General features: G+C 47.4%; 1 protein-coding gene across 2 annotated transcripts; it reads right to left on the bottom strand.

Annotated features, from left to right (window-relative positions):
* Positions 1-1,088: 1,088 nt before the first annotated feature.
* Positions 1,089-23,715, bottom strand: GFRA3 (GDNF family receptor alpha 3). 2 transcript variants are annotated; one of them, XM_055284774.2, is made up of 8 exons: positions 23,522-23,715; positions 12,946-13,233; positions 8,244-8,336; positions 6,316-6,628; positions 2,731-2,834; positions 2,435-2,569; positions 1,962-2,050; positions 1,089-1,732 (listed from the first exon to the last, which is right to left on the bottom strand). In XM_055284774.2, the coding sequence occupies exons 1-8, from the start codon at positions 23,613-23,615 to the stop codon at positions 1,643-1,645; spliced, it is 1,206 nt and encodes a 401-aa protein (XP_055140749.1). In that variant the 5' UTR covers positions 23,616-23,715; the 3' UTR covers positions 1,089-1,642. The 2 variants fall into 2 exon arrangements, with proteins under 2 accessions (XP_055140749.1, XP_063498872.1); XM_063642802.1 differs by lacking the exon at positions 8,244-8,336.
* Positions 23,716-24,460: the final 745 nt, after the last annotated feature.

Genomic DNA, 24,460 nt, shown 5'->3' with positions numbered 1-24,460 from the left:
GCTGAGGCAGGAGAATCACTTGAACCTGGGAGACAGAGGTTGCAGTGAGCCAAGATCATGCCACTGCACTCCAGCCTGGGTGACAGAGCGAGACTCTGTCTCAAAAAAAAAAAAAAAAGGATTAACATAATTATTATATATCACTTGTCATACTGCACTGCTCTTATGGACTGTTGTCTGCTTCCCTGCTCTGGTGTGTAAAAGGTTTGAACATAGGATCTGAGTCCTTTTATCCCGGAATCTTTTGCACACAAAACAGTGTCTTGCAGAGTCAGCATTAATCAGATGCTTATTGAAAGAGTGAGTGAATCAATTAATAGACTGATGTCCAGAGCTCTATAAATACATTCTTCCAACTATTATACTTTGCATGGGTGGGTGTGTCCTTATCCCAATAGGATTACAAATTCCCTAAGATCAAGAACAATCTCTGGGGCCAGGCATGGTGGCTCATACCTGTAATCCCAGCACTTTGGCAGGCTGAGGAGGGCAGATCACCTGAAGTCAGGAGTTCAAGACCAGCCTGGCCAATACGGTGAAACCCGTCTCTAATAAAAATACAAAAATTTGCTGGGCATGGTGGCAGGTGCCTGTAGTCCCAGCTGCTTGGGAGGCTGGGGCAGCAGAATCGCTTGAACCTGGGAGGCGGAGGTTGCAGTGAGCCAAGATCATGCCACTGCACTCCAGACTGGGCAACAGATAGAGACTCCGAGTCAAAAAAAAAAAAAAAAGAACCACTCTCTCTTTTCCTCTGGGCCCCCATTATGATCTGGAGCAGGCCAATAACCCAAGCAGGTGTTCAATCAATGGTGTGGTTGACTAAGGATCCCCATCTCAGCTGCTGTGGCAGATCCCAGGCAGTATCCGAGAAATGGCTGGAGCTGGGACAGATCTTGGGTCCACAGCCTCACATAAGCTATTTTTTCTTCTGACTCCATGTCAAGAACACAGAGAGGCTAGGAGACATACCTGAAGTCATATAGCAGTTGGTGGTAGGGTTGCTGTGTCTCATCACCTGGCCTGTGTTCTTTCATCTATAACACCCTAGTTCTACAGATATTCAAAATTTGAGAAAATGGAAAAAGAGCAAAGTCTTAAGTCAAAGGTTTAATCATGATCCAAGAGCCCAGAGGCTCCAGCTCCTGATGCCCAGATGTTCTGCAGGATCCGGGGACAGGGCAGTGCAGGCAGTAGGTTTCTATCCTCCATTCAGAGGAGGAGATGAGGGGGCAGGAGCCTTCTTCACAAAGGAGATTGACTTTCTAGGCTGCCTCAGAACACCCAATCCTGCCTACCCTAACCCTAATCTGGAATGCAATAGAGAATGGCTAACTTATTAGATTCTAGTGATCCTGGTAGTCAAGAGGAAAGGCTCAGAAAGGGGCTTGGTGGAGCTGGTCACCACCAGACAATATGGCTAAATTGTGGTCACCAAGGAAGGGCAGCATGAATCAGAAGTGGAGATGGGGTGGAGGTAATGAGGAATGGACCAATAAGGATCTGGAGGTCATAACACTTAGCTTCTCCTGTGCCCTCATCTGTGCACTGCACCTCCTTCCTGCTGCTGTCCTTTCCTCACCCCTTGTGGGCTGTAAGTCCGGCTGAGTGTGGTGGAGGGGAAGAGGGCCCTGGGGAAGTCCAGCTACCATAGGCTCCGGAGCAGAATCAAGGGAAGCGTGCAGGAGAAAAGAGAGGGCACCCAGGGCTGTGGCCTCACAGCAGGGTTTTCATTCTGTGGAAGAAATGGAATGGAGTTAGCTCAGGGGATTTTCTTCAGCCCCTTCACTACCTCAGCCTCAGTCAAGAGGTATTCCCCTTCCCCTGAGGTATCCATTAGAGGTCTCTAGTATTCATGGCAATGAGGAGGTCAGCCCCCTACCTCTATCCCTTTGTCTGCCTAGTTTGGGTTTTCCCCAGCCGGCCCAGTAGAGGTCTGAGGGGTGTAACAGAGGAGGCCCTACCTGGTGTGCCATCACAGCAAAGGTAGGGTGTGGCCAGTCCTGGGAGAAGAGTTGGCTGTGAAAACGCATCTTAGCCGCAATGGCCTCCGCTGAAGAGAGGAGAGAAGGCTCATTGGAAGGGTATGGGGGCAGGAGATTTCTCAGGCTCCCAAGGAAGGAAAGGGAATGCCACAGGGACCCTGGGCTATAGGGGAGCAAGTGGGTTGGAGGTGGAAGTGGGATACTCTCTCATTCTGCTTGTTTCTTGAGCTGGAGATGTCCCTGGGTTCCAGACAGGTTGAACAGGCAGCGTGGGAGGTTTCTCAGGGAGTGGGAGACAGAAGAAAGGCCTGGGCTTTGAAAGCTTATCTTAGGAGCTGCTCTGTCTGGTGGAGATGGATGGAACCAGCCTGGGCCACAGAGTTGACCCTTTTCCTTCCCTTGAGTCCAGCTGACTCAGCCCCAGGGGCTGGGAGCAAGTACAGCACACTCACTGAGGCAGGGATTGTGGGAGAAGAACCCTTTCAGCTGTTCACACTCCTCCTGCAGGTTGCCACTGCCTCGGCAGGTGCAGCTTAAGGCAACACTGGTGTTGACACTGCTGACAAAGTTGGGGGTCATGGCAGTCCCTGTGGAGTGAAGAGGGAAAGGGTAGTCAGGGCCTAGGCTAACCCTAACTTTAGCTCCCACCTTCTTCCACCCATGTCAGGATCACATTCTTTATCTCCAGAGCATTCTTACCCTCAGGCCTAGCCAACATAGGGTTCCCTACACATGCCCCCAGCCTCACCAATCAGCCCCAGGTATGCTCGTAGACATCTGGACTGCTCTGTTGCACAAGTTCCTAGGATGTTCATGGGATGGCAGTGGGTCTGGAAATCCACCAGGCGTGATCTGGAAGAAGGGAAATTTCTTTTTTTTTTTTTTTTTTTTGAGATGGTGTCTTGCTCTCTCTTGCCTAGGCTGTAGTGCAGTGGCTCAATCTTGGCTCACTGCAACCTCTGCCTCCCAGGTTCAAATGATTCTCCTGCTTCAGCCTCCCGAGTAGCTGGGACTACAGGCACGTGCCACCACACCTGGCTAATTCTGTATTTTTAGTAGAGATGGGGTTTCACCATGTCGGCCAGGCTGGTCTCAAACTCCCGACCTCAGGTGATCCACCTGCCTTGGCCTCTCAAAGTACTGGGATTACAGGTAATGAGCCACTGCACTCGGCCAGAAAAATTTCAAGAGTCACTCTTGAGGGTCCGGCCTGTGGCCTTCTCCCTCATGCCCCCTTAGCTTGGCATGCCCATTGTCGTGCCAAATCCTCCTCTGCCTTCAGAGCTTAGCCCAGAGCCTTTCCTCTGTGAAGTGTGCCCCTGTAACAGTTAAATGTGCCGCTCCTTGGAACCCACAGCATTGCACTCTGAGTTTGGGCTCCACGATCCCTACTTAGGAGATCTCAGACAGCTTCTTTAACCTCAGTTTCCTCAACTATAAAATAGAGATGACAGCAGCACTACCTCGTGGATTTTTGTGAGGATAAAGTAAGAGAATGCATAAGCCAGGCATAGCGGCTCACGCCTGTAATCCCAGCTACTTGGAAGGCTGAGGTGGGAGAATCAGTTAACCTCAGGTGTTGGAGACCACCCTGAGCAACATAGCAAGACTCTGTCTCAGAAAGAAAGAAAGAAAAAAAAAGAAAGAGAAAGAGAGACACAGAAAGAATAAAAGAAAGAAAGAAAGAAAGAAAGAAAGAAAGAAAGAAAGAAAGAAAGAAAGAAAGAAAGAAAGGGAAAGAGAGAAGAGGGGAAGGAAAGAAGGAAGGAGAGAGAAAGGAAGGAAGGAGAGAAGAAGAGAAAGAGAGAGGAAGGAAAGAAGGAAGGAAGGAAGGAGGGAGGGAGGGAGGGAAGGAAGGAAGGAAAGAAAGATCGATTTACCTTGTCGGGGTTCTTGTGAGGTTTAGATGAGTTAATACATGTTAAGTACTTAAAACAGTATCTAGCCCATAGTAAGTATTTAGTTATTCAGTAAATGTTAGTATTATGATTATTAAGAGCCCTGACTATAAGTTTACAGATGAGGAAAGTGGTAGTCTCAGAGGTTAAGTAACTTGCCCAAGGTTACAAAAAACTAAGTAGGAGAACCAAGTTGCAAACCAAGATTATTGTCAACAAATGTCACTTGAATGAATGATAGCTTCAATTTTGTGTTTTGTCCTGAGAAGACACAGGAAAGCCAGATCAGAATTTCAAATTTCCTGAAGAGAATATTTATCAAATCTATCAAATACCTTACAAATCTCCCATGTTCTTTGATCTGGCAATGGTACTAGTAGCAGCATATCCTAAGTAATAATTACATTAGTGAACAAAGATTAAAGAGAAAGAGTTGGGCAAGCATGGTTGTTCATGCCTATAATCCCAGCACTTTGGGAGGCTGAAGTGGGCTGATCACTTGAGCTCAGGAGTTCAACACTGGCCTGGCCAACATGGCAAAACCCCATCTCTACTAAAACTACAAAAATTAGCTGGGCACTGTGGTGTGCACTTATAGTCCCAGCCTACTCAGGAGGCTGAGGCAGGAGAATCGCTTGAACCCAGGAGATGGAGGTTGCAGTAAGCCGAGATCACAACACTGCCCTCCAGCCTGGGTGACAGAGCAAGACTCCCTTTCAAGAAAAAAAAGAAAAAAGAAAAAAAAAACAATCTGGCTGGGCGCGGTGGCTCACACCTGTAATACCAGTACTTTAGGAGGCCAAGGCAGGCAGATCAACTGAGGCCAGGAGTTCGAGACTTGCCTGGCCAACACAGCGAAACCCCGTCTCTACTGAAAATACAAAAAAAATTTGCTGAGCTTGGTGGCAGGCGCCTGTAATCCCAGCTACTTGGGAGGCTGAGCGGGGAGCATCCCTTGAAACCAGGAGGCAGAGGCTGCAGTGAGCTGAGATCGTACCACCGCACTCCAACCTGGGCGACAAAACGAGACTCCGTTTAAAAAAAAAAAAAAATCGTTGGGCGTGGTGGCTCATGCTTGTAATCCCAGCACTTTGGGAGGCTGAGGCAGGCAGATCACGAGGTCAGGAGATCGAGATCATCCTGGCTAACACGGTGAAACCCTGTCTCTACTAAAAATACAAAAAATTAGCTGGGCCTGGTGGCACATGCCTGTAGTCCCAGCTACTTGGGAGGCTGAGGCAGGAGAATCGCTTGAACCTGGGAGGCAGAGGTTGCAGTGAGCCGAGATTGCGCCACTGCACTACAGCCTGGATGACAGAGAGAGATTCCATCTCAAAAAAAAAAAAAAAAACACAACCTAAATATCTAGCAATAGAGGAATGGTTAAGTAAAGTGTAGGGCATCCATACATGGAATATAATGCAGGCATTTAAAAGTCAAGTTCTTGGCTGGGCGTGGTGGCTCACACCTGTAATCCTAGCACTTTGGGAGGCCAAGGCAGGCGGATCACAGGGTCAGGAGTTCGAGAACAGCCTGGCCAACATAGTGAAACCCCATCTCTACTAAAAATACAGAAATTAGCTGGGCATGTTAGCCCAAGCCTGTAGTCCTAGCTACTCGAGAGGCTGAGGCAGGAGAATCGCTTGAACCTGGGAGACAGACGTTGCAGTGAGCTGAGATCGTGTCACTGCACTCCAGCCTGGGTGACAGAGGGGGATTCTGTCTCAAAAAAAAAAAAAAAAAAGAAAGAAAAAGAAAAAAGTTCTTAAAGGACAGTAAGTGAATAAATAAGCACTACCATTTATTGAGCACTTACTCTTTACCGGTACTCTACACCACTCTATGTAAATTATGTAATTTAACTCTCACCAGAATCCCATGAGGTCTGCATTATTACCCCAGTTTTTACATGGGACTAAACGGAACCTTAGGTTTAGTGATGGAATTTTTAGGTTAAGTGATGTGCTCAAGATCGCAGAGACCCAGTATTTAAATTCAAACCCGTCTGACTTCAGATCCTGTCTTACCACTACTCCACACCACCTCCACGGAAAAATGCTCATGAGATATGTGCCATAAGAGAGAAAAAGTAAGACACAAATATATTCTCAGAATGTCTACTTTGTTATCTGGATAGAAAATGACTGGAAGGAAATACTTCCCAAATTATGACAGATTATCTTCAGGTGATAGAATTTTGAATGATTTTTTAAAATACATTTTTATATTTCCTGAGGTTTTACAGCAAAGAAAAAAAAACATATATTCTTTTTGAGAAAAGACTTTCACAAAATATCCAAGGTAGCTACTTCGTGAAGCAGCCAGTGGGTCCACCGTTCTCTGGGAGGGTCAGACCCTGCTCAGCACAGGAACATGGCCAGGAAGGAGTGGCGTGTGCCACATCCCTGCCCACCCTGTCCTCCCAAACCACACACCTGCAAAGCGGGTCGGAGAAGCAGAGGCGCCGCAGCTCCAGGCAGTTGGGGGCCACAGGCGGCAGAGCGCAGCTGGGGGCGATGGTGTTGCGCCGGCGCTCCCCGCAGCCCCGGTCGTTGGGGGCGCATGGGCACAGGAGCAGGCCCTGTGCGTGGGGCTCGGCGGCCTTCTCGAAAAAAGTGAGCAGCTGCCTGAGGCAGATGTGGCGCTGGCAGTGGGGCCCAGAGCATGCCTCCCCGTAGGCCTTGCGCAGCCGGTCACACTTGTCATTGAGAGTACACAGCATGGCAAACTTGAGGCAGAGGTCTGAGTCTGGGGGAAAAGGGCACGGAGTCAGTCGGCTGGGCCCTCTGCACGCCTGCAGCCCAGGCTCCACAGGAACCTGGGAAAACCCCCGATTTGACAAGGAAGGTAGTGGATATAGGAGGAAAAGAAGGCCTGTCCTGAATAAACCCACTCCTAATCCAGGGCTTCCCTTCTCCCCACAAACTCTACCTGCTGTTCTGAAGCCTACCCCGTCCTACTCCTTTTTTTTTTTTTTTTTTTTTTTTTTTTTTTTTTTTTTTTTGAGACGGAGTTTTGCTCTTGTTGCCCAAGCCGGAGTGCAATGGCGTGATCTCGGCTCACTGCAACCTCTGCCTCCTGGGTTCAAGCAGTTCTCCTGCCTCAGCCTCCCAAGTAGCTGGGATTACAGGCACGCGCCACGACGCCCAGCTAATTTTTTGTATTTTTAGTAGAAACGGGGTTTCATCATGTTAGCCAGGCTGGTCTTGAACTCCCGACCTCAGGTATTCCGCCCATCTCGGCCTCCCAAAGTGCTGGGATTACAGGCATGAACCGCCGCACCCAGCACAACTCCTCATCTTGACTAGGTAAAATAATAAGATTAATCACTATCATCATCTATATGCATCGAACACCCATTTATCTAGAATTCAAACAGCCAGAAAGCTCAAATAACCATACCTCTTTCCTCAATGCTATGCTGTGAGATCTGATGGTAGAAATGATAACCTAGAGTACCTGCAACATTCTAAAGCACTTTCAGAACTGTCCAAAACAGATGCAGCCAAAATCTATTTTAGGTTTCTGGTTTGGTTTTGGCTTCGTCTGCACCTATCCTGTTCCATTTTAATGTCACCTGCCCATTTTTCATTAATTGATTCATGTATACTCTGTTCCCCATACTCTGAATCTTGGGAAATTATGGTGATATTTCTATTAACAGAATATTCCAGCAGCCACAGCAATCAAGTAATTGCAACAGGTTATTTGCTGATCTTGTCACTAGGAGTTTTTCATGCATGAAACTCTGTGCCTTTTTCTGAAAATTCTAATTCTAATGATAAAGCTCACATCTTTCTCAAAAAGAGAGTGCATGTGTTTATGTTTTTCCTCAATTAACTCATAGCCTCACTTTCCTGAGAAACATACATCACAGTCCTTGCCAGACTGACGGCTCCCCACCCTGAGTCACCCCGTGCAGAGTCACACTCTCTTTTCCTGCCCAATACCTCGCCCATCCCATTAGAATGGTTGAAAACAAGCAATTTCCTAGTCTTCAGGGACAAAAAGGCTACTTTCCCAGCTGCCTCGAATGCAAGTAAATACTCCATTTCAGCACAATTTTTCCTGGGGCTGCTGCCACTCCCACCACACCCTTTGCAGGGGCCTGCCTTGTGGAAACAGGGAGCCATAATGGGCTTTCTTCAAATGCCTCTCTAATAACTGCTGTCCTTTGGAGACCCCTGTGAGACCAGATCATGCCCCAGAGCTCACACTTCCAGCCTGACACAGTCTTCCTTAGTCACCTGGTAGGCTAGAAACATTCCCCTTATAAGCCCCCCAACTTGTGCCCCTCCCCAGCCACCCTTCCTCCAGGGTCCAGCCCCAGCCTCTGGTTCCCGAGCCTAGTTGCCCTCCACACCTGGTTTGAGCATGTTCAGTTTGCTGAGATGCATTTTCCAGGGTTTGCTGGTCACTGTGTCTTCATAGGGGGAGACATCCAGCTCATAGTTACCTAGAGACAAGGTGGGGAGCACCAGAATGCTGAGGACCAGGGTGGGGTAGGCTGGAGGGGCTTAAGCTGCTGGCTCAGACCTCAAAGCCCTGTGGAGAAAAGGAAAAGCACAGCCTCTACCTAACCAGCTGCAAGCTGTGTAAAGATGAGAAAAATGCAGGGCCATAAGGTATAGGCTGGGCTCCACCAATAAGCTGTAAGAATAAGAGCTACCATTTGTTAAGCACACTGTGTGCTGAGCACCATGCTATAAGTGAGATAAATAAATATGCTGAGCACCATCGCACTTATGCGATGGTGCTCAGCACACAGTGTAGGGAGGCAAGAGGATTCAGGGAGAAGCCTCTGAGGGAGTTCGGAAAGAGAAGTGATTAGGATGAGGAGTAGAAAACAGGGAACAAGGAATGTGGTAAACTGTATTACTGTTTCCAATTATTTGTTCCCCACCCCTTGGGAGGATTATACTTCCCCACCTGTTGCCATGTAACTTTCACACCCGCTGTGAGACGTGTACACTTCCTCACCCCACTAATGGCAGGATTGGCCACGTGACTTGCTCTGGCCTGTGGATTGTGAGCTGAAGTGATGTAAATCACATCTGAGCAGAAGCTTTTAAGAACCTTCACATGGTTCTGCTGCTACTCTTTCTCCTCTACCAGCCTGGATTTTCCAGTGAAGAAGACAAGTAGAACAGAGACAAGGCCAACTCATAGAAGCCTCCAGCAGATGTGTAACATGAGCAAGAAATACATTTTTGTTGTTGAAAGCCAGAGATTTGGGAATTGGTTGTTACAATAGCATAACCTAGCAAATTCTTACTAAAAATGCAATGGAGTGCTGGGCGCGGTGGCTCACACCTGTAATCCTAGCACTTTGGGAGGCCTAGGCGGGTGGATCACCTGAGGTCAGGAGTTCGAGACCAGCCTGGCCAACATGATGATACCGCGTCTCTACTAAAAATACAAAAATTAGTTGGGCGTGGTGGCACATGCCTGTAATCCCAGCTACCTGGGAGGCTGAGGTGGGAGAATCTCTTGAACCCGGGAGGCAGAGGCTGCAGTGAGCCAAGACCACACCACTGCACTCCAGCCTAGGCGACAGAGTGAGTCTCCATCTAAAAAAAAAAAAAAAAAATGCAACTGGGACGCTGAGGCGGGAATATTCCTTGAGCCCAGGAGCTCGAGACCAGCCTGGGGAACACAGCAGGACTTCATCTCTACAAAAAAATTTAAAATTAGCTGGGTCTGGTGGCACACACATGTAGTCCTAGCCACTCAGGAGGCTGAGGTGGGAGGATCACTTGAGCTCAGGAGGTTGAGACTGCAGTGAACTATGATTGTGCCACTGCACTCCAGCCTGGGTGACAAGTGAGACTCTGACTAAAAAAACAGCAAAAATAAAATGCAATTGGTACCTAGAAGTGGAGTGCTACAGTAATAAAATAATATAATGTGTGTCATTGGCTTTGGTACTGGGCAGTGGGTGGTAAGGAAGCTGTTACTGGAGGCTGGAAAGATGGCAGTCTTCATTATGCAGTGGCGAAGCATCTGGTAAAATTGTTGCCTGTGATAACTGGGAAGATTATATGCTGAATGAGTTTGTACTGTTAGGGGAAGCTGAGAAGCAGAAGTTTACTAGTATGTCTTGATTGCTATTGGCTGCATTTGGCAAGGTACTACAAGATATAAGCTCAGAAAAGAATTGGCCAGTTCCCAAATGTGGAGGAAAAGATAATCTAGAAATTTCAGGACTTGCAGGATTAAGAAATGCAACTGTGCTGGGTGCGGTTGCTCACGCCTGTAATCCCAGCATTTTGGGAGGCCAAGACGGGCAGATCACAAGGTCAGAAATTTGAGACTAGCCTGACCAACATAGTGAAGCCCCCTCTCTACTAAAAATACAAAAATTAGCTGGGCATGGTGGCAGGCACCTGTAATCCCAGCTACTCAGGAGGCTAAGGCAGGAGAATCGCTTGAACCCGGGAGGCAGAGGTTGCAGTGAGCCGAGATCATGCCACTGCACTCCGGCCAGGGCAACAGAGCAAGACTCTGTCTCCAAAAAAAAAAAAAAAAAAAAACAAGAAGAAATGCCACTGTTTCTTGTATTCATAAGGTAAAAGATAAAACATAAAAAAAATGCTTTGAGTGATAAGGTTGATTACAACTCAGCCTTGGGGAAAAGACCAAATGAGGTATGTGGCTATCATACTGTTTGTGGATATCTCTCAGTCGATTAAGATGGTACCCAATAAGCTCTGCCAGTTGGACAAACGTACTCAGGGAAAAAAGACTAAAGTAGTGGCTCTTCCACAGAAGCCTGATAAGGGCTAGGTGCTTCTAATTAGGTGTAGAAAAAGAGGCATGTCTTGAATTGTGGGAAAGGCCACAGGCACATGAGATGATAGAAATCAAAGATATAAGCAGCAATTATGTTTTCAGAGAGTTGTACTACAAAGAGCTACCAGCGTAGATTAAAAGAGACTGTGACTATTTGAGACTTAAAAAGCCCCAACATTTCTCAGGCAGGAAGCAGGCTGAGAATGCGGCTCAGTCCTTAGGGAGACTGTAGTCCCTAATACCCTTTTCAAATGTGGCCAAAGAGAAAACTGAAAGAGGAAGGACCTTTCCAGAGGGCTGGGCCAAGGGCTCTGGAAAACAATGGATAGGGCAACTACTCCCATAGAGTAAAAACAGGGCCTTATTAAAGAACAATCCCTATTCCCAGGGAAGAGGACCCTTACAACATTTGTCTAGCAGGATTTCAGAATTGCTATGAATCAATGTCTGTTGTGTGTCTCCCAATCATTCATTCATTTATTTATTTGAGACAGGGTCTTGCTCTGTCACCCAGGCTGGAGCGCAGTGGTGTGATCATGGCTCACTGCAGCCTCAACCTCCTGGACTCAAGCGATCCTCCCACCTCAGCCTCCCGAGTAGCTGGGACCACAGGTGTGCACCACCACACTCAGCTAATTTATTTATTTTTTTATAGTGATGGGAGCTCGCTATGTTGTCCAGGCTGGTCTCGAACTCCTGGGCTTTAGGGATACTCCTGCCTTGGCCTCCTAAGGTGCTGAAGTTACAGGTATGAGCCACCACACCTAGATGCCCATTCCTCCCCTTTCTGAGAATGTTTGTTGTGGTTATCCTGACCCTGTTCCGTTATTGTATGCTGAGTATGTATAGGAAGCAGATGACTTGTCTTTTTAGTTCATAGGTTTTCAGATTAAGAGGAGCCACATCCAGACCCAATTTGGAAACTATCATGAGATCCTAGACTTGAAGCCTGATGTCACGTTTCTTTGTTTATTTGCTTGTTTGCTTGTTTTTTCAAGACAGAGTCTCGCTCTGTCGCCCAGGCTAGAGTGCAGCGTCGCAATCTCAACCCACTGCAACCTCTGCTTCCCGGGTTCAAGTAATTCTCCTGCCTCAGCTTCCCAAGTAGCCTGGGATTACAGGCGCCCACCACCATGCTCAGCTAATTTTTTGTATTTTTAGTAGAGATGAGGTTTCACCATGTTGGCCAGGCTGGTCTTGAACTTCTGAACTCAAGTGATCTGCCTGCCTTGGCCTCCCAAAGTGCTGGGATTACAGGTGTGAGCCACTGCGCCCGGCTTGATGTCATGTTTGAACAGAGCTTTTAGGGCATCTTCCATGGAAAATAGGTGGGTGTATTTTACTTGCAGAAGGGAAAGAAATGAATACTTTGACAATGGTAGATTGTATTATTGTTTCCAATCATTCTTTGCCTTCCCTGTAAGATTGTATATCCTCACTTATTACCATGTGATTTTTGGTATCTCCCTGTGGGAGAAGTATAATTCTCAATCCAGTGATGTCAGGCTTGGCCATGTGACTTGCTCTCTCAATGAAATGTAAGCAGACGTAGTGTATATAAGATCTGAGCAGAAACTTTAAAAATCATCATGTGGTTCTGCCAATGCTCATTTCCTTCTGCCATGAGAAGGGAATATCCCAGACAGAGGCTGCAGCTTGAGCCTGGATCCCAGAATGAACAAGACCCATGAAAGAGCCAATACAGAACACAAGCAAGAATTAAACCTTTGTTTTGCAAGTCACTGTTTTGTTACAGCAACATAGTCCAGTAAAATCTGACTAATAAGGGGCCTATGGAAAGAGTGACAGGCAGCTCCTCTTTGGCTCTTTCTGTGCCTTCTCTCTCTTACATCTCCTGGCTGGTTAATGAGTATTCTTTCTGTTAAAGGCTGAACCAAGATGTTACCTCCCCATCTCTCTGAACTTGGTATTTGGAGCCTATTTATGGGTTAAGACTCTTTTCTCCCATCTCCTGTCCATACCCTCTGTTCCAGGAACTCCCCAGGTTGGGCCTCAGCCTGGTTCACAGCTCTGCTAAGTGGGAACTGACATGTTGCCAGGTAAGAAAGGGGGAAGTAGGGAGAAGAGAGGGCAGTGTTATGGGGCCCCAAGGAGATCCCAGCATTATCCCTCCACCTTTCCTGATGTCAAATGCAGAGCTTCATTATCCTCCTCATCAGAATCTACCATATGGCCCATATCCTGCAGGATTAAAAAACAACCCCCAAGAGCCATCTTCCCCAGCTTAGTTCACTCTATAATGGGAGCCTCACCAAGGCTGCGGGCACGGTGAACAGTCCAATAGATGTCCAAGCAGGCAACCTGGTTCTTCATGCGCCGGTGGCACATGCAGCCTATCAGAGAGCTGTTCCTGAGTTGCTGTGCTGCCTCCAGGCAGTCGGCAGGGAATGAAGGCTCCTCTGAGGGCAGTGGGGTGCTTATGCTAGAGGTGCAGGAATCCAGGTGGTGGTAGGCAGCATTGCAAGTGGGATCAGCCTGGCACTTCCTCCTGGCCTGGAGACAGCTGTTCATGAGTCGGCTTTCTGTGGGAAGGGGGTCTCCTGTAAAGGAAGATACCAGGTGAGGCTCACGTAAGATTAGAATAGCTGTCTGGGAATACCAAGTCATGAGGTTGGGAGAGGGATATTCCTGATGAAACTTTGTGAAAGTCTTAGGGTAGCACAAAAGGCCTTTAAGAATCCCAGCACTTTGGGAGGCCGAGGCGGGCGGATCACGAGGTCAGGAGATCGAGACCACAGTGAAACCCCATCTCTACTAAAAATACAAAAAAATTAGCCGGGCGTGATGGCGGGCGCCTCTAGTCCCAGCTACTCGGAGAGGCTGAGGCAAGAGAATGGCGTGAACCCGGGAGGCGGAGCTTGCAGTGAGCCGAGATTGCGCCATTGCACTCCAGCCTGGGCGACAGAGCGAGACTCTGTCTCAAAAAAAAAAAAAAAAAAAAGAATAAGTGTGGAGAGAGAGAGAAGCCCAGCAGGACTGGATAGTCTGCAGCTGCCACAGTCCGGACAGAACAGACCAGGCCCAACAAGAAATAGGGGTTTGCAGAGAGGCTGCTCAGCCTTTAGGGAGGCGAAGGGGATAGTTGCTTGAAGGCGAGCCTGATGACCCTGACAGGCACAGAGGAAGGGGGCCCCGGGCAGAGCCATGCCATGGGCAGGGCTAGTATCAGAACCAGAGAGTTGAGAATGGACAAGGGAGTGCTAAATGGGAGTCAGCAATAACTTTGAGTCTCCCATTAAAAATCATTAAAAAATACCTGAAGGTGGAAACTGGCTGGGGTTGGGGTAGAGAGCTAATTCCAGAAGGAAAGAAACGGTAATCTGACCCTGTCTCTTACTTAGAAATACCAAGATTCCTCCACAGCTCAGAAGGAAGCCCCTGCATCCTAGGATTTAGGGTGCTCAACATAGGGTAATAGAACATCATCATCTCCCTAGCTGTTCAAAGATAAAAATCTAGGAGAACTTTTTTTTTTTTTTTTTTTGAGACAGAGTTTCGCTCTTGTTGCCCAGGTTGGAGTGCAATGGCGTGATCTTGGCTCAACGCAACCTCTGCCTCCCGGGTTCAAGCGATTCTCCTGCCTCAGCCTCCCGAGTAGCTGGGATTACAGGCATGCGCCATCACACACCCAGCTAATTTTATATTTTTAGTAGAGATGGGGTTTCTCCATGTTGGTCAGGCTGGTCTCAAACTCCTGACCTCAGGTAATCCACCCACCTTAGCCTCCCAAAGTGCTGGGATTACAGGCGTGAGCCACCGCGCCTTAATTCATCTCTTCCTTTCACAGCCTGTGTTCAATCCAACGAGTCCTGTCAACTCCATAACACATCTGGAATCTGCCCACTTTTCTCCACGTGTGTCACTACCTCCTTAGATCAAGCCACCATCAACTCTTCTCCTTCTTCCCTCTTCTTTCTTCCTTCTCCTTCTCTTCTCCTTCTCCTTCTTCTCCTTTTTCTTTTTTAGATAGGGTCTTACTCTATCTCCTAGGCTAGAGTGCAGTGGCGCAATCATAGCTCACTGCAGCCTTGACCTCCTGGGTTAAAGCTATCCTCCTACCTCAGCCTCCTGAATAGTTGGGACTACAGGCACATGCCACCACACCTGTCTAATTTTTGTATTTTTAGTAGAGATGGGGTTTCATCACGTTGTCCAGACTGGTCTTGAACTTCTGACCTCAGGTGATCTGCCTGCCTTGGCCTCCCAAAGTGCTGGGATTACAGGCATGAGCCACCACAACCAGCCAGTACCTCATTGTTCTTTATGGATGACTAATATTTCGTTATATCGATATGCTACATTTTGTTTATCCATTCTTCAGTTAATGGACACTTGGGTTGCTTCCACCTTTTGGTTATTGTGAATAGTGCTTTGAAGAACATTTCATGTACAAGTATTTGTTTGAACACCTGTTTTTTGTTCTTTGGGATACATACCTAGGGGTGAAATTGCTGGGTCATATGGTAATTCTATGTTTAACTTTTTGAAGAACCGCCAAGTTGTTTTTCACAGCAGCTGCACCATTTTACATTCCCATCAGCAATGTAGGAGGAGTCTAGTTTCTATACATACTGCCAACTCTTGTTATTTTCCATTAAAAAAATTATAACCATCCTTGTGAGCATGAAGTGGTATCTCACTGACGTTTTCATTTGCATTTCCCTAATGACTAAGGATGTTGAGCATATTTTTATGTGCTTGTTAGCCATTTGTACATCTTCCTTGGTAATAAACTTTTTGTTGAGGTGTAACACAGAAAAGTACATGAATCAAAAATGTATAGCTCAATGAATTTCACAAATTGAATATACTTTGTAGCCAGAATCCAGATAAAGGAATAGAACATTATCAGTAACCCTGAAGCCCTCTTCCAGTCACTGTGCTCCCAAGTAAACCAGTATCTTCATTTCTTTTTTTTTTCTTTCTTTTCTTTTTTTTTTTTTGAGACAGAGTCAGGCTGGAGGGCAGTGATACAATCTCAGCTCACTGCAACCTTGCAACCTCCGCCTCCTGGGCTCAAGCGATTCTCCTGCCTCAGCCTCCCGAGTGGCTGGGACTACAGGCACTTGCCACAATGCCCAGCTAATTTTTGTATTTTTAGTAGAGAAAGGGTTTCACCATGTTGCCCAGGCTGGTCTTGAACTCCTAACCTCAAGTGATCCACCCGCCTTGGCCTTCCAAAGTGCTGGGATTACAAGTGTGAGCCACTGCGCCCAGCCTGTCTTCATTTCTTTTACTTGTCTTCTGGTTTGTTGAAGCAATAGGTCAGACGTTTGCCACAATAATGTCTGTCAGAGTGGCTGGCCATAAACACTGCAGCACCACATTCATCTGAAGGGTACTCCTGACGAAGGTGACTATTTTTGTTATTCTCATCCGCCTTATGGTATTTTAGGACAGCCAGCTTCACCTTCTTTCTTGTATGCTTTTTTTTTCCTTTTTTTTTTTTTTTTTTTTTTTTTGAGACCAGGTCTTGCTGTGTTGCCCAGGTTGGAGTGCAGTGGCATGACCTCAGCTCTCTGCAATCTCCACCTCCTGGGTTCAAGTGATTGACCTGCCTCAGCCACCCAAGTAGCTGGGATTACAGGCATATGCCACCACACCGAGCTGAGTTTTGTAATTTTAGTAGAGAGGTGGTTTCACCATGTTGGCCAGGCTGGTCTCGAACTCCTGGCCTCAAGCGATCCATCCGCCTTGGCCTCTCAAAGTGCTGGGATTACAGGCATGAGCCACAGTGCCTGGCCTATTCTTTTTGGGAGTAGTGTAAGACTTCTTCCTTTTCTTAGGACCACCACGAAGTCTCAACGCAAGAAGGATGGACTCCTTTTGAATGTTGTAGTCAGACAAAGCACATCCGTCTTCCAGTTGCTTGCCAGCAAAGATCAGTCTTTACTGGTCAGGAGGAATTCCTTCCTTATCCTGGATCTTGGCTTTTACATTTCCTTGTATCTAAGGGTTCAACCTCAAGAGTGATGGCTTTCTCCATAAAGTTGTTATGAAAATCTGCATTTTGGTGATGGCTCCACTGCAGATGGTGGATTGAAAAGGCAGTATCTTTGTCTCTAACATCAGAGATTAGTTTTGCCCCAGTACAGCCAACTAATCTTCAAGAAAGCAAACAAAAACGTAAAGTAGGGAAAGAATAGCCTTTTCAACAAACGGGCCGGGCGCGGTGGCTCACGCTTGTAATCCCAGAACTTTGGGAGGCCGAGGCGGGCGGATCATGAGGTCAGGAGATCGAGACCACGGTGAAACCCTGTCTCTACTAAAAATACAAAAAATTAGCCGGGCGTGATGGCGGGCGCCTGTAGTCCCAGCTACTCGGAGAGGCTGAGGCAGGAGAATGGCGTGAACCGGGGAGGCGGAGCTTGCAGTGAGCTGAGATTGCGCCACTGCACTCCAGCCTGGGCGACAGAGCGAGACTCCGTCTCAAAAAAAAAAGAAAAAACAAAACAAAACAAAACAAAACAAACGGTGCTGGGATAATTGGCTAGCCACATGTAGGAGAATGAAACTGTGTCCTCATCTCTCACCTTATACAAAAATCAACTCAAGATGGATTAAAAACTTAAATCTGGCCACCAAGCCTGTAATCTCAGCACGTTGGGAGGCCAAGGCAGGTGGATTACCTGAGTTCGGGAGTTCGAGACCAGCCTGATCAGCATGGTGAAACCCTGTCTCTACTAAAAATACAAAAATTAGCTGGGTGTGGTGGCGGGCGCCTGTAATCCCAGCTACTCAGGAGGCTGAGGCAGGAGAATCGCTTGAACCCAGGAGGCAGAGGTTGCAGTGAGCAGAGATCGTGCCACTGCACTCCAGCCTGGGCAACAGGGTGAGACTCCATCTGGGGAAAAAAAAAAAAAAAAAAAAAAGAAGAACTTAAATCTAAGAACTGAAACTATAAAAATTAAAGAAGATAACATTGGAAAAATCCCTCTAGACCTTGACTTAGGCAAGGATTTCATGACCAAGAACCCAAAAGCAAATGCAAAAAAAAAAAAAAAAGATAAATAGCTGGTACTTAATTAAACTAAAGAGCTTTTGCACAGCAAAAGGAATAGTCAGCAGAGTAAACAGACAACCCACAGAGTGGGAGAAAATTTTCACAATCTATACATCTGACAAAGGACTAATACGCAGAATCTACAACAAGCTCAAACAAATCAGCAAGAAAAAAAACAAACAATTGGCTGGGCGCAGTGGCTCATGCTCGTAATTGCAGCACTTTGGGAGGCCGAGGTGGGCAGATCACAAGGTCAGGAGATTGAGACCATCCTGACTAACACGATGAAACCCCGTCTCTATTAAAAATACAAAAAATTAGCCAGGTGTGGTGGCGAGCGCCTGTAGTCCCAGCTACTCAGGATGGCAGTGAGCGCCTGTAATCCCAGCTACTCAGGAGGCTGAGGCAGGAGAATGGTGTGAACCTGGGAGGCGGAGCTTGCAGTGAGCCAAGATCATGCCACTGCACTCCAGCCTGGGTGACAGAGCAAGACTCCATCTCAAAAAAAAAAAAAAAAAAGAAAAAGCAAAAAACAAACAATCCCATCAAAAAGTGGGCTAAGGACATGAATAGACAATTCTCAAAAGAAGATATACTAATAGCCAACATATGAAAAATTGCTCAACATCACTCATGATCAGTAAAATGCAAATCAAAACCACAATGTGATACCACCTTACTCCTTCAAGAATGGCTGTAATCAAAAAATCAAAAAACAGTAGATGTTGGCATGGATGCAGTGATCAGGGAACACTTCTACACTGCTGGTGGGAATGTAAACTAGTACAGCCACTGAGGAAAACAGTCTGGAGATTCCTTAAAGAGCTAAAAGTAGGCTGGGTGTGGTGGCTCACCCCTGTAACCCTAGCACTTTGGGAGGCTGAGGTGGGCAGATCACCTGAGGTCAGGAGTTCGAGACCAGCCTGGCCAACACTGCAAAACCCCGTCTCTACTAAAAACACAAAAATTAGCCAGGTGTGGTGGCGGGCACCTGTTATCCCAGCTACTCGAGAGGCTGAGGCTGGAGAATCACTTGAACCCAGGAGGCAGAGGTTTCAGTGAGCCGAGATCAAGCCATTGCACTGCAGCCTGGGGGACAAGAGCAAAACTCCGAAAAAAAAAAAAAGCCAGACGCAGTGGCTCACACCTGTAATCCCAGCACTTTGGGAAGCCGAGGTAGGCAGATCATGAGGTCAAGAGATTGAGACCATCCTGGCCAACATGGTGAAACCCCATCTCTACTACAAATACAAAAAATTAGCTGGGCGTGGTGGTGTGTGCCTATAGTCCTAGCTACTCAGGAGGCTGAGGCAGCAGAATCGCTTGAACCTGGGAGGCGGAGGTTGCAGTGAGCCGAGATCATGCCATTGCACTCCAGCTTGGTGACACAGCAAGACTCCATCTCAAAAAAAAAAAAAAAAGTAGAACTACCATTTGATCCAGCAATCCCACTACTGAGTGTCTACCCAGAGGAAAAGTCATTATACCAAAAAGATACTTGCACACTCATGTTTATAGCAGCACAATTTGCAATTGCAGAATCATGGAACCAACCCAAATGCCCATCAATCAATGAGTGGATACAGAAATTGTGATAGAATAGAATACTACTCGGCCATAAAAAGGAATGAATTGGCCAGGCATGGTGGCTCACGCCTGTAATCCCAGCCCTTTGGGAGGCTGAGACAGTCGGATCACGAGGTCAGGAGATTGAGACCATCCTGGCTAATATGGTGAAACCCTGTCTCCACTAAAAATACAAAAAAAAAAAAAAAAAATTAGCCGGGCGTGCTGGCGGGCGCCTGTAGTCCCAGCTACTCGGAGGCTGAGGCGGCGAATGGCGTGAACCCGGGAGGCGGAGCTTGCAGTGAGCCGAGATCATGCCACTGCACTTCAGCCCAGGCGACAGAGCCAGACTCCGTCTCAAAAAAAAAAAAGGAGGAATGAATTAACAGCATTTGCAGCAACCTAGATGAGATTGGAGACTATTATTCTAAGTGAAGTAACTCAGGAATGGAAAACCAAACATCATATATTCTCACTGGTACATGGGAGCTAAGCTATGAAGATACAAAGGCATAAGAATGATACAATGGACTTGGGGACTTGTGGGGAAGTGTGTGGGGGGGGGAAGGGATAAAAGACTACAAATAGGGTGCAGTATATACTTCTCGGGTGATGGGTACACCAAAATCTCATAAATCAGCACTAAAGAACTTACTCGTGTAACCAAACACCACCTGTATGTACCCCAATAACCTATGGAAAAGAAAAAGTATATCAGAATTTCTCTAGGAAATTTGTATTTCCAAAAAGCATATTTGATAATTTTACATGTACAAGATGAAAAAAAAGCTTTTGAGATTTCAAAAAGTATTTAAGGAAGGTATTTTATATATTTACCAAAAGGGGAACATGGATTTAAAAAGATTGAGGAATTTCTACAAGTTTATGATGTTACTTCTAGTAGGTACTGAATAAATGGTAAGTACACAAAGAAAAGTAGCAGATTCAAGTCCTATTGCTGTAACTGGACTAAAAATAATTTTCTTTTTTTGAGATGGAGTTTTGCTCTTGTTACCCAGGCTGGAGTGCAGTGGTGCAATCTCGGCTCACTGCAACCTCCGCCTCCCGGGTTCAAGCGATTCTCCTGCCTCAGCCTCCCAACTAGCTGGGATTACAGGTATGCCCCACCATGCCCGGCTAATTTTGTATTTTTAGTAGAGATGGGATTTCTCCATGTTGGTCAGGCTGGTCTCGAACTCCCGATCTCAGGTGATCTGCCTGCCTCGGCCTCAACAAAGTGCTGGGATTACAGGCATAAGCCACTGTGCCCGGCCATAAATATTTAACTGTACTAATTATTGAGTTGTAAACATTTTCAAAAGAAAACAATTTCTTAGTTGACACTTTACCTAAAGTTTGAGCAGTGATGGATTTAGGGGCATTCATCTCAACAAAGAACTTGGGGGCCACGTTAAATTTCATCTCAACAAGGTGGAACCTGTGTCTCCTGGATTGTGAAACACAGGACTTGATCCAGAGGAAAGGTCATAATTTGATCCAGTGTGCAAATGTGTTTTTTTTAGTCAGCATAGTTCTGTTCCTTTCTTTTTCTTTCTCCTTTCCTGTTTTCTTTTCTTTCTTTTAATCTCTGTCACCCAGACTGGAGTGCAGTGGTACAACTGCCACTCACTGCAGCCTACAGTCTCGACCTCCCAGGCTCAGGTGAATTCTCCCACCTCAGCCTCCCAAGTAGCTGGGACTGCATGCATGCACTACCACGCCCAGCTAATTTTTGTATATTTTGTAGAGATGGGTTTTCACCATGTTGCCTGGGCTGGTCTCGAACTCCTCAGCTCAAGCAATCCACCCACCTTGGCCTCCCAAAATGCTGGGATTATAGGCGTGAGCCACCATGCCCGGCAGTATTTTCTTTTTCTGTGTGTGTGTGTGTGTGTGTGGTTTTGTTTTGTTTGTTTGTTTTTGCATGTTCACAGTATTTTCTTTTTTTTTTTTTTTTTTGAGACGGAGGCTCGCTCTGTCACCCAGCCTGGAGTGCAGTGGCGGGATCTTGGCTCACTGCAAGCTCCGCCTCCCGGGTTCACGCCATTCTCCTGCCTCAGTGTCCCGGGTAGTTGGGACTACAGGCGCCCACCACCATGCCTGGCTAATTTTTTCTATTTTTTAGTAGAGACGGGGATTCACCGTGTTAGCCAGGATGGTCTCAATCTCCTGACCTCGCGATCTGCCCGTCTCAGCCTCCCAAAGTGCTGGGATTACAGGCGTGAGCCACTGCACCCAGCCAGTATTTTCTTAAAGTTGTAATTAGTGGCCAACATTTAAAAATCAGATTTTAGGCCAGGTGCGGTGGCACACACCTATAATTCCAGTACTTTGGGAGGCCAAGGTGGGCAGACTGTTTAAGCCCAGGATTCAAGATCAGCCTGGGCATCAGAGGTGGCAAAAACCCGTCTCTACAAAAAACACAAAAATTAACCAGGTGTGGAGGCACACTACTATAGTCCCAGCTACTGGGGAGGCTGAGGCAGAAGGATTACTTGAGTATGGGAGGTTGAGGCTGCAGTGAACTGGAATCACACCACTGAACTCCAGCGTGGGTGACAGATTGATACCCTGTCTCAAAAAAAATAATCAGATTTTAAATAAAACTATTAATTTCCAATTTGTCTTGAAAAATGGAAACACTTGGGCCCACACGTAACGGGTAGAATTGAGTAATGACTGCCCCCTTTTGACAAGTTGTGCCTTTTCCAGCTTGTTATAGTCCATACCACTCTCTATTACTTGCCCTGCCTCCTCATTTATGCAGCCACTGCCACATCTATTTCATATTGATTTGTTAGCAACCTGGTTTTGTAACTTTGTTTTCTGCTTCTTGGCTCATCAGAGAATGAGTAGCTACAGAATGGTCAGATCAGGCTATGCCTCAGGGCACAAGATCCTCATTTGTTTCTCATCAATGAGGCCCACAACCCAGGTACCCATTTTATAGTTGGATGAACAAAGAAAAGTAATGTGCACCAGGGGATGTAGCAAGTCAAGACCGAGTCAAGGCTAGAACCCAGGACTCCAGCCTCCTATCCATTTCAGAATGATTTTCAGTACATGACACCACTTCCCTATGAATCGGAGGTCTCCTATTCAGGAGGTCTCCTGGCTTTAGCAGGCCCTGAGCAGTGATATTTTCCACCCCCAAAGCCCTCTGTTGGTCTGTGCTCTTGAAGAGCACTTGGCTCTACATGGCACCTCCTAGATGACTGTTTTATGGATTTTCAATGAGGCCACTTAACCAGAAGTCATTGCTGTCAAGTATTACTGTGGAAAATAGATCTGTCACCAACACTGCTTCATTAAACCATTTAATGAGAAAGGTGTTTAATGTTTTCCCCTGATCCTGACATGCAGCCATAACCTTTAGGATTAGTGAAATTTCCTGGGCAGTCAAATCAGACTGGTGATGTCTTGCTGCCCTGACTTACTGATGTTGGCAGGTGGACAGACCAGGGTTTTTCCTCCTTCCTTCCATATCTGTCTCAAGGCAGCATTTCTACAGCACTGCCTTGTGGACTGAGGTCTCAGGGCAGTGTGGTGGTCTCTCTGTCTCAGGAGTCCCTCCACTCAGTCTCTGGGCAGGAGCCGCATAATAAGATTCCACACACCCATACCACTCACAAAGGCCATGGGCCTTCCAGGGATCTCAGATCCCAGGCTGTTCTTCCTTGGGGGAGTGAACTACATCTACAAAACATCTATTGTGGATTACTTATTATCCAAGGGGCAAGCCACTGTGCTAGACGGCTTGCAAGGCCTGCTATTATAGAAGGTCATGAAACAAGTCAGTTCTAAACAAACTTCTTTTTCTTCACCTGTACCTAGTTTCTTCCTCAGTCTTTAAAGCAGATGGAAGAGTTAAAGCCCACGTGGAGCAAATGACACTCTGTTTCTGATCTGATTCTCCCCGCCTCTTAGAGACGCTGTCTTGGTAGTGACCTGGCTGTGGGTTGTTCTGTGACTGTGTAGACCTACCTCAAAAGAGGGAAGAAGGGGGAAAAAGGGGCGAGGAGGAGATGCTTGGGTGGCCAGGCCATTGCTGGCACTCAGTCTACCTCAGTTCGTATACTGTGTTAGGTGTGACCCCAGCCCCTTGCAGGCACCCTGGGCTTCCTGCTCCAGTTCCCCTGGCTCGGCTCGGATGCACCGGGAGGCTGCTGCGCCCTCTCCAGACAGGTGCCCCGGGCCTCGTGTACACCTCACCTCCCCCTCCCACTGTATCCCCGGCCGGTGCGCGCTCCGACACTCACCGGCTGCGAGAGGCAGCGGCAACGGTGGCAGCAGCAGCAGCAGCAACATCAGGACTACGGGCGGCAGCGGTCGCAGGCTCAAGGGGCGCACCATGGCGAGCTGTGGGCGCCGGGCTCCGCGCTCCCCTCGCTCCTCCCCTGGAGCTCTGCGAGCGGGGCTCCCTCGACCGGCACCTCCCACCCCCGCCTCCCGCCCTCCCGCGCGACGCACACACTCTCCCACCAGGGTCCTGGGCGCCGCCCTCCAACTCCGAAGCGCGCGTCCGCACCACGCGCCTCAAGCGCTGGACCGAGGGACGGCGGGGGTGGAGGCGAGGGAGAGCCGGCGCCCCGGGAGCCGCCGGGCTTGGCGCGGAAGAGGTTGCTCTTCCCGAGGCGGCCCACCTGCTGTCTGACAACTTCGCCTAGCAAGACATTGTGGAAACTGCCGCTGGAAACTCGCCATCTAGGAGAACCAAATATTTCTCCAAGAAAAGCACCCTTTCTCACTTTCCGGATCCCACTCACCCACACATCAAAGAACAGACACCACCACAAAAGAGATTTTGTAACAAAACTTGAACAAGGCAACACAAGGGCACTTGCATTTCTAGTTGTTTTTCTTAGAATTTGCACATCTATGATCTCGTTTTTTCCCCTCCTAAGTGTCTTCTAGGGTAAGATTGGGTGGTTATTAAGCTCAAGATTCTGCAAAGATGGGTCGCAGACAGGTGGAATGGCTTTGCTGGGGGAGCAGACCTGGGGTATTAGATTCCAAAATTCAGCCCCGATGGTGTCATGAGGGAAGATGGAAGATTAAACTCTCCACTAAATAGCAGAGATTTCCTTGTACCAAAGCTCACTGAGGAAGGTGCCTGGAGAGACCATTTAGGAGCCCATCCTTTTCACATGATGAGAGTTTCAGAGAGCAAGCTACTCTATCAGGATTACACAACTAGG

This window comes from Symphalangus syndactylus, chromosome 7 (genome assembly GCF_028878055.3).
Source record: "Symphalangus syndactylus isolate Jambi chromosome 7, NHGRI_mSymSyn1-v2.1_pri, whole genome shotgun sequence".
NCBI classification, from domain to species: Eukaryota; Metazoa; Chordata; class Mammalia; order Primates; family Hylobatidae; genus Symphalangus; species Symphalangus syndactylus.
This window is presented reverse-complemented; position numbering and strand designations above follow the sequence as displayed.

What these genes read in the sequence shown, in the direction of transcription:
- GFRA3 (XM_055284774.2), bottom strand. Translation starts at nt 23,615, where the DNA reads ATGGTGCGCCCCTTGAGCCTGCGACCGCTGCCGCCCGTAGTCCTGATG. An exon ending in ACTGAACATGCTCAAACCAG is followed by an intron (nt 6,629 to 8,243) that starts GTGTGGAGGGCA and finishes CTTTTCCCCCAG; the next exon opens with ACTCAGACCTCTGCCTCAAG. An exon ending in TTCTCCGACCCGCTTTGCAG is followed by an intron (nt 2,835 to 6,315) that starts GTGTGTGGTTTG and finishes CCCTTCTTCCAG; the next exon opens with ATCACGCCTGGTGGATTTCC.